This window comes from Parasteatoda tepidariorum, chromosome 6, assembly GCF_982258835.1.
Source record: "Parasteatoda tepidariorum strain Cologne lab strain chromosome 6, Ptep-v5.0, whole genome shotgun sequence".
Taxonomy (NCBI): domain Eukaryota; kingdom Metazoa; phylum Arthropoda; class Arachnida; order Araneae; family Theridiidae; genus Parasteatoda; species Parasteatoda tepidariorum.
In genome coordinates, this window is record NC_141760.1 from 42,371,422 (window position 1) to 42,387,473 (window position 16,052).

General features: G+C 29.6%; 1 protein-coding gene across 3 annotated transcripts in view; it reads left to right on the top strand.

Annotated features, from left to right (window-relative positions):
• The first annotated feature begins 1,364 nt into the window (after nt 1-1,364).
• LOC107454413 (E3 ubiquitin-protein ligase TRIM33) overlaps nt 1,365-16,052 on the top strand; it is a 73,018-nt gene continuing 58,330 nt past the window's right edge. For 2 of the 3 annotated variants that reach the window (XM_043045457.3, XM_016071605.5), the window contains exons 1-2: nt 1,512-2,053; nt 6,898-6,936. In XM_043045457.3, coding sequence (XP_042901391.2) covers nt 1,759-2,053; nt 6,898-6,936 — 334 coding nt within the window. In that variant the 5' untranslated portion in view covers nt 1,512-1,758. Of the gene's footprint in view, nt 2,054-6,897; nt 6,937-16,052 lie in introns of all 3 variants that reach the window. The other variant, XM_043045458.3, reaches the window with a different exon arrangement.

Here is a 16,052-nt window from a genome sequence, read left to right on the forward strand (position 1 = left end):
TTCGGATCATCCTCAGGGATGTTTCCCAGACCGTCGCCAATAGCCCATTGTGCAGCTCTAGTTCAACGTAAATTAACAACAACAACATCCGATCGATCCACGCACTCGTAAGAATTATTTGTGTATACGAAAATCATATGTAGACGTAATTGCACTGGCGAATTGAATCTGTTGTTGTTGTTCTTAATTTACGTCGCACTAGAGCTGCACAATGGGCTATTGGCGACGGTCTGGGAAACATCCCGGAGGATGATCCGAAGACATGCCATCACAATTTTGATCCTCTGCGGTGGGGATGGCACCCCCGCTTCGGTAGCCCGACGACCTGCGCGCGAAGTCGAGCACTTTACGGTAGCACAGTTTAACGAGGACCAATACCGCACACCCTCGGTCCCTGCGCAGACTGATCCAAGTGGTCACCCACCCGCACACTGACCGCAGCCAGTGATGCTTGACTTCGGTGATCTGCTGGGAACCGTGTCTTAACGATCAGTCCACTGCGGGACCTGGCGAATTGGAAAGAGCGAGAATGACATATACGTAAATTAATCAGAGATTATTCTCATTGTATCCAGTCCAGTCTATGTGGAGTTATTTAAATTGTACCGATTGCCTCCGAAAAGGCCAATCTCACTTGATGCGAATTTTTCGAATGAGTCTCATTAGCGAGTTTTACGTGGGTAAATATTTTTCCTTTATCTAACTTTCCTTTTTGGCATGAGAAAAAATTGCATCCAGTGAGGTATACGCTTTAAAATGGAACCATTCTCACTTTATGTGCGCACGTGATTCAGCCATTGCTCGCCCATGCACGAATCGCTTTTACGCGCGTGTACTTACCTATGCAAATCGGAAGCAGTGAAATAAGTCCTTTAAAACCATTCACACTGCTTGTAAAAAAAAATTACAATGATGAATTTTCAGGGGTGAACGTGAACATGATTGGTAAAATATCTGTGGCCGAAATCACATAAACACTCTTTTTTCTCATGCCATGTGAATGGCCCTTCGCAAGACATTCTCACTGCTTTTAAAAATCCAAGGATGCGAATTCGCATATGCGTACCAGAACTTGATTCCCGAGATTATTGTGGATAAATATTTCTCATATCTCACATTCATATCTCCGAATTCGCTTACCAATGATTATTTTTTTGTATACACTGAGAGCGATTCCATCGGCTTAACACATTTCTGTAAAATACCCATCAATTTAATAATTGCAGCAAAAACGCAACTGTGAATGTGAATCTCAAATCTCGAACCAATCATGTTTCTTCAAATTGACATTTCTGGAGCATTTCGATTATAACTACCGATACATTGAAATTTTTGAACAGTTTGAAATCTATTTGAATTTTGTCGTTCTGTAAATTTTATGAATGATCGTGAATAATTTTCTGCAATTTTTTTTGAATCAATATGCTGAGTTTAGTAATGTGCACTGATGATGAAATTCATGAAAGTTCCAAGAAGGTTCTGATCTAGTTCAGCATTGCACTGATCGCATTCTAGTGCATCACTGAATAACATCATGTTTTGCACTGAATAAACTGATGTTTCTATTGTGATAAAGGTTTCCTAGGTTGCGCTGAATATTTCTCAGCCTATGGTTTGTGGATGTGCTTTTGCTCTGTGATTGTTTAGTTTTGCAGTGTTATTCGTTATTCAGGTTTTGCTTTAAATTTTTCTGTGATAAAATGTTTTGTCGATGAAAGTTTTCCTGGACAGTTAACTTTTGTGAATCAATTAGTAAAAATGGATGTTGATCCCAGTTCTTCTCCTCCTCTTGACGAAAGCACGCTTGACGAAGAAAATCATGGAGAAAATTCCAATTCAATGCCCGGTTCCACTGAACAAGTTACGGAAAGCGGCACTTCCATAGACTCTGAAACTTCCGAATTATGGCTTGAATTCAAGTGTGTTTTCTGCAATCAAGATCTTAAAAATATAACTAGACCTAAATTATTATCGTGTCTACATACTGCTTGTGAATCTTGTTTAACTTCGGAATCGAACAATTCGGAATCGGCTGCATCATCATCTGTATCAGGTATTTGAATCATGGCTCGTTTTCTTTTGTTTTAATAAATTATTTTTAAATGATGTTAACTATAGAATCCTATACATACAAAGAATTTAAACGAAATTTCAATCTATTATTATTTAATGAAACATCTATTATTATTTTTGTTTTAAGTTTTATCTTAATAATTTTGCAATTTCCAATTGATTCTGAAATATATTTTTGTTGTAATTACTGTATTTTTAAAGTGAACGTATCTATATAAATCTAAATAAAAGCAGATTATTTAGTGCTATTACAGTATCAATTTTTCAAGCTAGATATGTTTATTAAAATAGATTTGAATGACAAGATTCGAATCCCAATTTTTATATGGTAATTTTTGTTTTTATTGTAGGTCCCTGTCATTTTCCCTTTATAGGGAATTAGTAAATGTGTTTAATTTGCCAAAAATGATAGTTGCATTAATTTTATCTCAGTAACAGTTTGTTTTACACAAGTGTTCTGATTGTATTCATTAGTTCTTTACTTTTTCATTTTGTTTTATCCCCATTTAGTCTTTATTGCATTTTATTAAAAGAAAATTACTAAGGAAGAGGACTTTTGGGGATACTTATGTATTGTGATTTTTCACACCAACTACAATCACTAAGGAGTCAACTTGCAATTTCTCTAAAAATGAGCATGTTCTATATAAATGAGCATGTTTTACCTAGCCTGTTGGTTCCTTTCTGTGATGTTTTTTGAGTGTTTCTGTGGTGGTTGCCCAGAAGTTGTTGAGGCTTTGCGATTATTTTGATGCCTAATGTGATTTGGAAATCTTCTCTGGCTTTGTAATATAGTGTTTAAAATAAAAAATTAAATTTCCATGTACAAAATTGGGGATATTTCCATATCGTGATCTGTCACGCCAACTATAATTGCTAAGGTGCCAAGTAGATTTTAAACTAGCACATTAAAAAAACAAACAAATAAAACATGTAGATGTTTGCCCGGGGATGGTTACGAGTTATACCTTTAGAGTTGGTCTCTTTCTGTGATGTAGTTTTTCTTAGTTTCTTGCGGGCCACTGTCCCCGTGGCAGAATCGCCGCGACACCGTGACATTGTCGCAGAATTTTATAGAGCTCATGCAGAAACATTTTTCTTTTGAAAAGTAAAAAAAAAAAAATTTTTTTTCTACAGAAATTTATATTATTATGCATTTAGATAATCACTCTTAGATGCTCTCAATTTACGCCGATAGTATCGTAAATCAAAGTAATGTTTGATTTGTGTTTTCGATAGTTAATGATTTTCACGTGGATTTTAAATATCCCGATATATTTCAAACAGTATGGAAAATTCGAATCGAGCGTTTGTGTATTTATTTTTTAAGGCAATAATTCTATTCGAATATTTGGCAGTTTTTGCTATTCATTTCGCCATAGTTTTAAATACGATATTTTTATACGATATTATTTATTACAACAACCTAATCTCGAAACGAACCACACATTTGAGAAGTCTGATTCGCGTGATTTCGTCACCGATCTTTTTTTTTCGCCAATTAGTTCTACTGATTTCATGATTTTATTATTTTCTTAATGCGATAATTTGCGACACAGACAGAAATAATTTATACGTCCCTGACCATCCCCCCGAAAAAAATGAGAGAATATCACCCATAATATTAGAATGAAAAATTATTACGTCTTCAGTTTAAAAAAATCGTATAGTTTTTTTTTTTTTTTTTGACACAGACAGAAATAATTTATACGTCCCTGACCATCCCCCCGAAAAAAATGAGAGAATATCACCCATAATATTAGAATGAAAAATTATTACGTCTTCAGTTTAAAAAAATCGTATAGTTTTTTTTTTTTTTTGTAAACAGCGCTTATGTGTTACAAATTAGTAACACATATTATTCGTTATTATTAAAAGTATCTTGCAGAAAGATATTAGTGCTAGAGAGTTTTGTCGCAGATAGCTCGAAAAAATTCTGCCACAGGTTGTTTCCAAGACTTGGCGATTATTCTGCCACAGATCAGGATACGGAAATCTCCGCGCTATGAGTTATACCTTTGAAGTCTGTCCCTTTCTGTGATGTTCTTTTTTTTTTTTTAAGTTTCTTGCGGCCACTGCTCAAAAGTGGCCGAATTTTGACAATTATTCTGCCCTAGATCATGATATGGAAATCTTCCCACTAAATTTAACTGAGCCCTGATTTATGGAGGTTTCAGATTTCGAAAGGAAAATTTTGGTATTGTTTAGTTGAATGATAAAAAACCAATTTAAAAGCCATTAATCCAATGTAACTAGTTTTAAAATGCTCTTTTACTTGTGTGTGTTTAACAAACATATGTAGAAAAATAACAAATATAATGTTAGAACATTAATATATTTTGCCATAAATCAGTTATCTGCAATAATTTACGAATAATGTTTCCATGCAAACCATTAAATAGTTAATGTATAATACCTATCCTAGTGGCATAATTTTTTCGGCTTTCTGCAACATGCCTCTCTAGTGCTAATATCAAAATCAAACTTTTCTAATAAAGTAATACAATTATTTTAATTAAATATGTAAATTTTTTTTATGCTAATAATATGGGCAATCTTCTTTCCTTTTGTAGGGGAAGACACTAATTATTTCCTTTTTTGCATTTCGTAAATCATCTTCAAATTAAAAAAAATAAAAAATAGTGAAATCCATATCAGTAAATACTGTAAAAAAGACAGACGGCGAATGTACGCGAATTGGACTGTTCATAAAGAGGTTACTAGATGCGTGTTATCTTTTCATGATTCTGTTTAGATAATCTTCTCTTCTTCTAAAGCTGTACATAACTTAGTTCGTCCCGGCTTATTCCACAATTCTATTCTATACAGCCCTCTGTTTTTATTTCTTCCACCAATGGATATATGCTTCGGATACAAATAATATCATATTAAAAATATTGGAATTTAAAAACTATGTAAAAATCAATAGCAAAGGCATCCTTTGAATATAATTCTAAGAAAAGGTAAAATCTTTCAAAAAAAATTTCAGAAAAGAAAATAAAGTATTTTTACTTTCCAAAGAAAAAAATCTCCTACATGGTTACTTTCCAAAGAAAAAATCTTTTTGCAGGAATTGGGTAAGATTCTGCTACAATGTCACCATGTAGCAGAACCACTGCTTTTATGTCTGCATATATGCTGTGTAAAATGCAGAATTTTTCAGTGATAGGAGAAGAAGGATTGATCCACTGCCTTTAACATCTGAATGCTTGGATAAACTGAAAACTGCTTTGCAATTAATAGGTTTTATTACCAAAAAAAAAAGGTTCAATTTTGGAAGAAAAAAAAATTAAAAAATCTTTCTAATCAATGTTAAGTTTTACAGCAAGTAAGTTGATTTAAACCTTTTTTTTTGTTGCTTTATTTAGTTTATAGCATATATTTTTTTTATTAAAGCTGCATTTGGTTTAAGAAGCAAATTGTTACTGTCTCTAACTTCGTTTTCTAAGGTAGTCTGACAGTACATTCTTTGAGCTTAGAAAGAAAAAAAAAATTTCTTTTTTATTTAATACTAATTTTGAAAATTTTTTTGAAGTAAGTTTTATAAAAAGTGATATAAAATAAAATGTTTGCTGAATTTTATGTCTTTTATAAATATTAGGAGTTTGCAGATTGTAGTTTAAATAAAACTCCCCTGTGTAGTTTAAATTAAATTATGCTGGTTTTTAATTTAGAAAAACAAAAAGTATGATCATAAGGTAGTTCAGAATTAGCCAGGTATAAGGAAATTTTATTTATTATATTTGATTTTTTTGTGTCTGAGAATGAGAAATAAATGAAAAAATATTTTTGGAAACTTTTTGCCTGCACCTGGCTAACATAGATACTAATATTTCTGTATTTTACAATATTTGAAATGTTATAACTGAAGTTTAGGAAAACCTAATCTAATCAATCCATTTTATGTGGTAATGGTTTTTCCTTTGCTTTTAAATATCTACCCATGCTTGTGAGATTTAACATCTGGTGTTTCCTATTTCTCGTTTGTCAATGCTTGTTAATTATTAGGTACTTTGCTTTTATGTGATATCTCTTTCTCCTCAATGTTTATTATTGTTTTTTTTTTTTTTTTTTTCTTTGCTTTGGTTTGGTTATGTTTTGCACTCTACTGAAAATTCTATCTTTCCAACTTAGTTGCCAACTTATAAGGTTTTTATTTATTTGTTTGAATTTTTTTTTTTTTTTTGCTAAAATAGTTTGAAAGTAATATAAACCAGCTTTATACTTTGCAGCACAAAGTTATAGCTTTATGTTTATTAAAATGTAAGTGAAATTTACAATTTTATATTTATTTTAATTTTAGTATTTTGTAGAAGTTAATTGAACAATAATTTTAGTCTCTCATTTCTTAAATAATTTAATTTTAAATCAAAATTAAATTTTGGAAAATTAATTAAATTTCTTATTTTTAAAATTTAATTTGTTTTATTTAATTTAAATTTAATTTTTTATCATTTCTTTTTTTTATTTAAAATTTAATTTTTAATAATTTTATATTTTGTTAAAAACATTTTGAAAACATGGTTTATTAAGTTATTTACTAATAGAATAAATTAACCGAAGGACTTCTCAGTAAGCATATCTGTATTGTTTAAAATATCAAGAAGATTTTTTCAAATATTAAAATTTTTCATTTTAATATGGTCTTTAACATCTAAATTCAGTTAGAAATAACAAAGAAAGAATACCAAAAGCAATTGATGCAATGCAATGTTTAGGATAAGTAGTTGGCAACTAAGCTGCATCTGCATGATTTTTGTTATGATGAATGCACACATGCTTTGTTTTTGCTTCTTATGCATTTTGTTGCTTTAAAATTTTCAGGTCGAAATAAGCAACCTGTAAAAAAAAGATCTAGGAAAGGTAATAAATTTAGTTGCATGTTTACTATCTTAATCTTTGCATTTATATGTATGTATGCTGTATGAAATCCTCTTAATCTCTGGTGTCCTCCTCTAGATTATATTCTATATTTAAATTTTTTATGCTATTTCATTTTCTTTACTTAACTGTTTAGGTTTTGATCTTTAATTCAGCTCTGGTTTTCTTGTATATTTAATGGGATTACTGATTATGCATTTGATGTAAGCTATATTTATGATCAGATTTAATACATTAATTTGTTTATCTAAAGAACTTCTCTTAACTGATTGTACGTGTAATTATATAAACTTTATTTAAGAAGAAATTTATACATTAATTTGTCTATCTATAGCAGCAATTCCCAATTTTTTTTCAGCTATTGAACCCTAAATCATCAACCGTCTTTCAGCAGAACCCCCTCTTTCTAGATAAAGTATATAAAAATAATTGTGAACAAAATACTATTTTAATTTTGAAATATTTAATATGAAAAATGATATTATGATAAAACAACAGATAATAATCTTATTTAAATCTAATTCTAGATTCAAATTTTTTTCTTCATTGTATTGTCGTTATTGTCGATCATAACATCTCATTAGATATTATGTCAGACACTTAAATTCAAATTCACTGTCTTGGAGCTTATTCTAGATTTGTATTGAATTTCTTTTCGGTTTATGTACATGAGCAAAAAAGAAAAAAAAAAGACAAATAAAATATGTCATTTTTGAAATTAAAAAATAAAAATAACTGGTACAAACATTGCACGTTGAATTATCGGTCGGTCCTGGTAGGTTCCACAGTAGGTTCATTGTAAAGACCAACCAGTAGAACTCCGAAGTGAATCGTCATTGACTGTGGTCAGTAAATGGGTAGGTGACCACTTTGATCTGTCTGCGCCAAGACCAAGGGTGTGCAGTATCGGTCCTTGTTAAACTATACTATCGTTAAGTGCTCGACTTTGCAAGTCTTCAGACTACCAAAGCAGGTGAGCTATCCCCTCTGCAGAGGATCAAAATTGCAATGGCATGTCTTCTGATCATCCTTAGGGGTGTTTCCGTCGCCAATAGCTCATAGTGCAGCTTTAGTGTGACGTAAATAAAGCAGAGATGATTGTACTCTAGAAAAAATCTGGATTTCCTGATTTTTCTCTAACTGCGAGCTGGAAGTTTCCGGATATCCAAGGTCTAAAAGTTTCAGGAAATAATCGATCGCATTTATTTTTTAAAATTCTTATATATTTTATTGAGAAATATTAGAACTAGAATTTAAACATGGCATCACTTTCATTTGTAAATATTTTTTCTTTTAGAATAATAAATGTGATTAGACAAAGAAGTAAACTTATACATAATTATTAATTTAAATTATGCTGCATATAAGTTATTTAGAATTTCATGTTTTTAAAATATCAATGATTTAAATTTATAAAGACATTAATGTTTTGAGATCCGTTGTTAATGACTTTACTCCAGAAATTTTCAGGTTGTTGAGTCAGAGCTCACCATCACCCCTAATAAGGTACCTACTTACCGGTTCTGATAGTTTTTCAAAACAGGCTTCCCAATCTGTCGGCAAAGTGTTAGGATCCGATCATGACAAATAGTAGCCCGTAAAGATAGATCAGAATTTTTAATGCTGATTCATTGATTATTTATAATTTCTTTTTTAACTCCTACAGAGAAAGGGTAGTCGTCTAATATATACATGTAATGAAATAAAGAATTTGTGAGGTGAGTGCATATATGCATACCGGATTTGCGAGTAAACTGTAGGTACTAAAAAAATTATATTCTCTTTGGGAGTTAAATGAGTACAGCTGTAAACAAATTACAAAGCCCAATTTTCGACTTAATTAGATTTGTAATTATAAATTTTTTCTGGTGTATTTTTTGTGTTTTTCTCCATATTTCTACTTTTTGTAGCCGATCTTGAATCATCCTAAGATTTTGATTTTTATCCATCATAAAGTTATTTTATTTTTATTTTCAAAGTTAACCTTTTCATTTTTTCTTAAAGTGATTTTTAAACTCACGAAATTTTTAAACTCTGACATCCGTGTGAGTCTGTTGCGGAAATTAACTTCAAATTTAGTTAAAGGTATGCTGTGGACTTTCTGGGTATTAAATGATTGCTCATTTATTGGGAGTACAAATTAGTTCAGTCAGTTTTTTTTGTGGTCAAAAATGCATTTATTTCAGAACAAAATGAATTAACTGATTATAAAAATATTGTCCATCGCTGGCTACTACTTTTTTCCACCTCGCTGGCAATTTTCAAATTCCATCTCGAAAAAATGTCTCGTCTTTTGAGTCGATCCAAGTTAGGAGCCAATTTTTGATTTTTGAGAAAGACGTGAACCGGTGACCTGCCAAATCGTGCGGTAACCGTCGGAACAACCTGTAATCTGAAGGAGCAATGTCCGGCGAATACGGCGGTTTCGGTAAAATATCCCACTTTAGCGTTTCCAGATAATTTTTTGCGACATGAGACCGACCGTTATCATTCAGAAGAATAACTTCGTCATGTCTTTGCTCGTATTGCTGCTGTTTTTCTCGTAATACACGGCTCAAACGAATCAATTGCAGCCTATACTGATCGCCCGTAATGGAATCTCCAGGTTGTAGCAGCTCGTAACACCATTCACCATTCTTGAAACGTCGAAACTATTCCCTACATGATTTATCAGTTGGAGCATTGTCACCATAAGCTTCTACAAGCATTCGATGCTCTTCAGCAGCACTTTTCTTCCAATTAAAGCAGAAACATAAAACCTCCCGCAAATGCTGCTTAGTTACCACAGAATTTGACACATTCAATAAAGTAAAAAATAGGGTTTTTGTATGAAACTCCAAGCGATATGAATTGAATATTGCTGACAGATGTCTAACCTCTGAAACCACCAAAACCAGCTGTCACTATGAAGCATACATAACAGCCAGAGCCATCTTACTTAAACGACAATTTTCTTTTTTCGGATCTAAATATTTTCTATCAGATGCATCTCTTAGTATACTTATTTTACCGCCACCGCTCCCAGTTAAAATAGCGTCCAGCAAAGTAGAGCTTTCCAGCTTAGTTGTTTGTGATCTTGAATTGTGAAACTGTTAAATGAAAATGTATATATATTTTTTGTTGACTTTTTGCCAAATTAAATAGAAGAGAATTTCAATCTTTTAGACGGTAAATGTTTCAGAGGGTCTAAGACAGGGGTGTCAAACTCGCGGGCCGCATGCGGCCCGAGGTGAAAATTTTTGTGGCCCAGTCAATATAATATATCCGAGGCAAAGTAAAAATAATTTGGAAATATGAATTCGAAACGAAACCAGCATATAAAATTATAATATACTTTATTTATAAACTATACGGATTATTTTAAATTGTACGAGCGAAAATGTAAAATTCTAATTGGCTGAAATGGAGACCGTTTCACATTAAGCTATCAATTAGATAGTACATACTCAGGTTTTACTACAGCGAGGTAAGTTGATTATCTTGCCCCAAGGTTCTCAAACATATCTGGGATTCGAAAGAAGAAATATGTAAGTTTTTACATACTAAAAATCAAGATACGAGCTTGTTCTCCGATTAAATATGGTTGCAAGATTTATCTTTTATGGTTGATATAACCCAACACTTATCCGATTTAAATTTATTGTTACAAGGCAAGGATCAGATCATTACAAACATGTTTGACATAATTAAAGTATTCAAATATAAACTATTTCTTTGGGAAAGGCAACTGAAAAATGAAGATTTAACGCACTTCCCAACGTGCAACAAGAACAGATCTAGTTAAGATGATACTGCATTGTAACAAAAGTAAGCAGAAAATCTTAGAACAGATTTTGAAACAAGGTTTAAGGATTTTATTTCTTTAGAAGACAAATTTTGTTTGTTTTCTTCGATTTTTTCAATAAATATAGACTCAGTACCCAGTTATATGCAAATGGAAGTGATTGAGATTCAGTGCGACTCAAATTTGAAGGCAAAATTCATTGAAGTGGGTATGCTCTAATTTTACGAATATTTACCGCAAGATTTGAAAATACTCGAAAATTCGCGTATGAAATTATTTAGTATTATAGAATTATTTTAATTAAGTACTTATGTGTGAGAGCAATTATTTTCTGTTAAGAATGGAAATAAATCTCCTGTCCGAAACCGTACTAATAACGCTCACGTTGGGTCAATTTTGAAAGTAGTCTCGGCCAATAAAATTTCTCCCCAAAATAGTTAAGATAGTAGCAGAGAAGAGATGTCAAGTATCGGGACGTAAACAATAATTTAACTTTATATATGTTTATTACAATGTACTATTCAAAATAAAAATATTTGTTTCGATGAACATTGATTTTTTTTGCGGCCCACCTTAAGTTAAGCATTGTTTATTTGGCCCAAGTTAGCTTTTGAGTTTGACACCCCTGGTCTAAGAGGATAGGTCTATATGTATACCTTCACTGATAACCGTGTTTGTATGATGTAAATATTAAAGGAAATAACACTTATGTTAAAGTTAAAATACTTTTTTAAAACAAATCGAGCACTACTTTTTCTTTATAAAAATGTATCATCTTAAATGTAAATTTTCTTTAACATAGCAGAGTGAATATGCCATAAAGTAGTGTATTACTGTGGGCGAATGTAATGAATAAACTACTAAGTGGCGAGAATGTGACCGATTTCCCCTTCCTTTTCATTTCATGTGATTTGAATAGATTTAATAAATAATCTAAAATCGTATTTTTTACTATATATCAGGGGTTTCCAAATTACATGTGGCCGTGGGCAGCAATTCAAAACACCAGTCAAATGGCGGGCCGCAACTTTATCAAAATTTTATATAGGACTCTTTTATGTTTGAAGGAACATTAAATAATACTGTCAGATTTTTAACAAATTTTTTTTAATATTAAAGAGCAAAATAACGAGCATTACAAATAATGCTTGTTGCGTATCATTTTGAATCTTCTCTTAATCAGAAACTTTCTGACAATATTTTTTTTCTTTTAAATTTAATTCTATGATAAATTTTAAAAAAATGTTCGGCTTTATTAGGAATTTAAATAATTTTGTCCAAAATGAGTGGTTTCAAAATTTTAAATGGGAGAATTTTTTCGAGAAAATTTCTGATACTCACTGCTTAAATTGTATTTCACAAAATGCAAAAAAAAAAAAAAAAAAAAAAAAAAAAAAATTAAATAAAAAAAAAAAAAAAGAAACTACACAATTATTTTTGTATTTGAATAAATATTTTCTTGGATGCAAAACCTGAGAAATAAATTCTTTTGCACCGTTGGTATGTAAAATTTCACAGAACGAAGAAATTCGGTGTTTTTCACGAAGGAAAAGTATTTTAAATCCATTTAATAAGTTCTTGTTAATTTATAATCTAAAAGACGAATGGAAAAGCGAAATTTGAAAAATTGAAACATTAATTTATATCGAACCACGAGTCCTGTACTGCTGATTTATTTTTATTAAAAATTATATTCAGGCAAGTCAATTTCCTCGTTTTTTCCAACTCTTTATTTTTTTAAAAAATTGAGAATTTATTTTTTATTTTTTTTCAGTTTCGCTTCTTTTTTGTATTAACTATGATGCAGCATTTTAACGGAGCGTTTCTAATGGACTTAATTCTTTTATTATCACTTTTTTTTAATGTAGGCCAACAGCATAGAAAATTCTGATTCTCCCCATTTAAGTTATATATTTCAGAATTAAGAAGAAAAAAATGCTTTTGTTTCTCTTAAGCTTTGTTGGTTAACTTTTCTTTTTATCAGCGTTTTTATTGTTGCAACATTTTTTAAAAACTATATCTAATGAACGCTATTCTTTTATGGCCACTTTTTTCTAAAAATGCTGCAATGTGAAAAAGTTAAATTGAGATTTTTAGCATTAAATTTTTCATTGAAAAATTAAGAACGGTTTTTGTTTTAGTTTCTATCTAGCTTTTTTTTTTTTTTTTTTTTTTTTTTTTTTTTTTTTTTTTTTGGTAGACGTTTTTTTTATTAGATTTTAAATTTAAATTTTTCTCAAAAATACGGTGATTTAGCTTTAAAATTTTCGTTCAAAAAGTAAGATCTGTTGTAATTTTTCTGTTTTGATTTTGTATATAATGTTTTTTTTTTTATGGGCGTTTTTATAATAGCACTGCATTTTTAAAAGAATTTGTGATAGATATTATCTCTATTAACGTTTTATGAATATTTTTTTTCCCGTAAAATATTATTTTTAGCATTAAATTTTTGTTTCAAGAATAAAGACGGTAAAGAATAAAGACTTAAAATATTTCTATCTTTATTATCTTAAACATTTTTATTCAAGTTTTTTCCCTTTACCCCCTACCAATACTACAGCGAAATTTTGATTATTTTTCTGTAACGACTAAGCCGATTTATATGTAAAAATATTTATTAATAATTTTGTTTAACAAAAGAAAATGTTGCTATTCGGCGGATATTTTTGACCAAATATTCGGCTATTTCGCCTAATCATTATTCGTTACATCCTTACTTTGAACGATGTGAATTGTTATAAAAAAATTCACCTTTCATATAAATTTTTCCATCACAAATTGATTCTGTTTTTCTGTGTCTTTCTTCGTTGATGTACTTTTATCATTTAATTATTTAAAAAACAAAGTAAAGAAAAAAGTGACCGGTTGTTTATTGAATTGAGGCAACACTTTCTAGAAAAAAGAAGACCTTAGCTTTGATCAATTTGTTCGATGTTACAAACATAAACTGCGCAGAGGAGGAAAGAATGAGTGTCTACATCCGGGCTACTATTCTGCGCAGTGGGAAAATTACGAAAGATGCTATTACGTTTAGACTTCATAAGTGTAAAATTTTTTGTTTATGGTAACTCATGTTGTGGCTTTCCATCTTCTAGGAAATATTGATTGAATTCGCCGCTTTTTTTTTTTTGTTAATTCGTTTGTTGTCTTTGTATAATATGAATCTTAGCATATTACGAAAGAAAAATTTAGAGTAAAATTATTAGAAAAAGCTTTCCTACTCAATGCTAAGTTGTAATATTCATATATCATAATAGAAAACAAAAATACACACCCCTTTTCATAATCATAAATGAATTTAATTTTAATAATGAACTTCTGATTATGTTAAATACATAATAATAATAATTATTATTAATTATGGGAATAAGACATTGAAATTTATGTTTAAAAATATTTAATAAATTACTTCAAGATTGGTTGTAATTAAATATTTTTTATATATAAATAAGTTTAGTCTCATTATTGTAAAATAATCAAAACTATAGTATAGTATTTGGTAAAGGGAAAAAAAAACTATCAGAGAAATATATAAGATAAATAAAAACCTGACTGAGTAACATCTATTAAAAAAATAAGTAAAATTAAAATAAAGTTCTATATTAGAAGAGAAAAGTAATCGGAAAAATATACTCTTTAATGCTTAAAATAATAATGTTGTCCAAAAAAAGTACCCATTAAACGTTAAAAGAAATTAGTTTATCAGAAACTAGTCTATAAAAATGCCGCACTATCACAAAAACGCCTTTAAAAAAAGATTATATACAAAAGCAAAACATAAAAATTAAAAATCGATCTTTTTCGAAAGCAAATTTTAAAGCTTACTGTTTGCCGTATTCTCAAGAAAAATTGCAGAATAAAGATTGCAGAAATCTAATGAAACCTTAATTGCCGCGTCATGATAAAAACTTATATAAAAATAAAAGGTTTTTAAAATAGAAAAACCTTGATAGAAACCAAAGCGAAAATCGTTATTGATTTCAAGCGGAAAATTTAACGCTAAAAATCTCAATTTTACTTTTTTTCATTACAGTATTTTTAGAAAAAAAAGTGAGCATAAAAAAAAAATTACGTTTATTAGAAACGCTTTTAAAAAATACTGTGTTACAGTAAAAACGCTGATAAAAGAAAAAGGTAATAACGAAAGCAAAAGAGAAGCAAAAAAATAAAAATTCTTAGTTCTGAAATATAATTTTAACGTTGAGAATCAAGTTTTCTATGTTCCCGGTCTTACTGTACGGAAGAAGAAAAAAAAAAAAAATTGACAAGAAAAGAAATTTTTTTTACTTGAAACGCTCCTTTAAAATGCTGCTCTATAATTAAAACAGAGAGAAGCGAAATAAAAACAATTCTCATGAAAAGTGTTGCAAAACGACAAAATCGTCTTGCCTAAATATTCTTGGAAGAAAAAAAAAAAAAAAAAAAAATCGGCCGTACAGGACTCTTGGTTCAATATAAATGAATTGCTTCAATTTTTCAAATTTCTTTTTTCCATTTGACTTTCAGAACGTAAATTAACAAGTTTTAGAATTTAACTAATCTATGTAAAAACTATTTATAATAATAGTATAAAATACGATTTTAGATTATTCTTTGTTAAATCTATTAAAAAAAATCTTCATCCTTAAAAAAAAATTACCCAAAAAATACTTAACTGAATATTTGGCCGAATATTCGTTACGTCCCTAGTCTTAAATAATGTTTAATGTTATAAAAATTAAAAATATTTGTTTGTGCTGATACTTTTTTTTTGATAAAAAAAAAGTTTTATTTGACTGTTGAGTATTTAGTATTCAGCCAAATCGCTAATCATTATAAATACCCTGAAATTGATGAAAAGCAATATTGCAGGTATAATTACATCCTAATCCCAATTTTCCTATCTTCTAATCCCCTATTTGGTTAGTGGTGTGCCTAGAGATATTGAACCAAATTAACTGTATTTATAATTTTTTTTTTCCGAAACAAACTAAGTTTTAAAAAGAAAAGTGGTTTAAATTTAAATTACAACTATGAATGTAAAATGTTACAAACTTAAAAATAGTTAATGTTATAAACATAATGATTATTTTAGTTACATAATGACTACTACTATGTAAAAATTTAAAAAATATAAACTATTTCAAATTGCTCTAATTTTAAAATTTAATCAACAACCATGCATCCCCACTTTTAATTCCTTTATTTTTACTCAAAAGAATTATAATAGGTTTAAGTGAATAAATTAAATTTCGAATCAAGTTAAAAACTTAAAATTTTAAATAAATAATAAAAATTGCCTTTGTTTTCAATTTATTCAATGCTTCAATTTAAG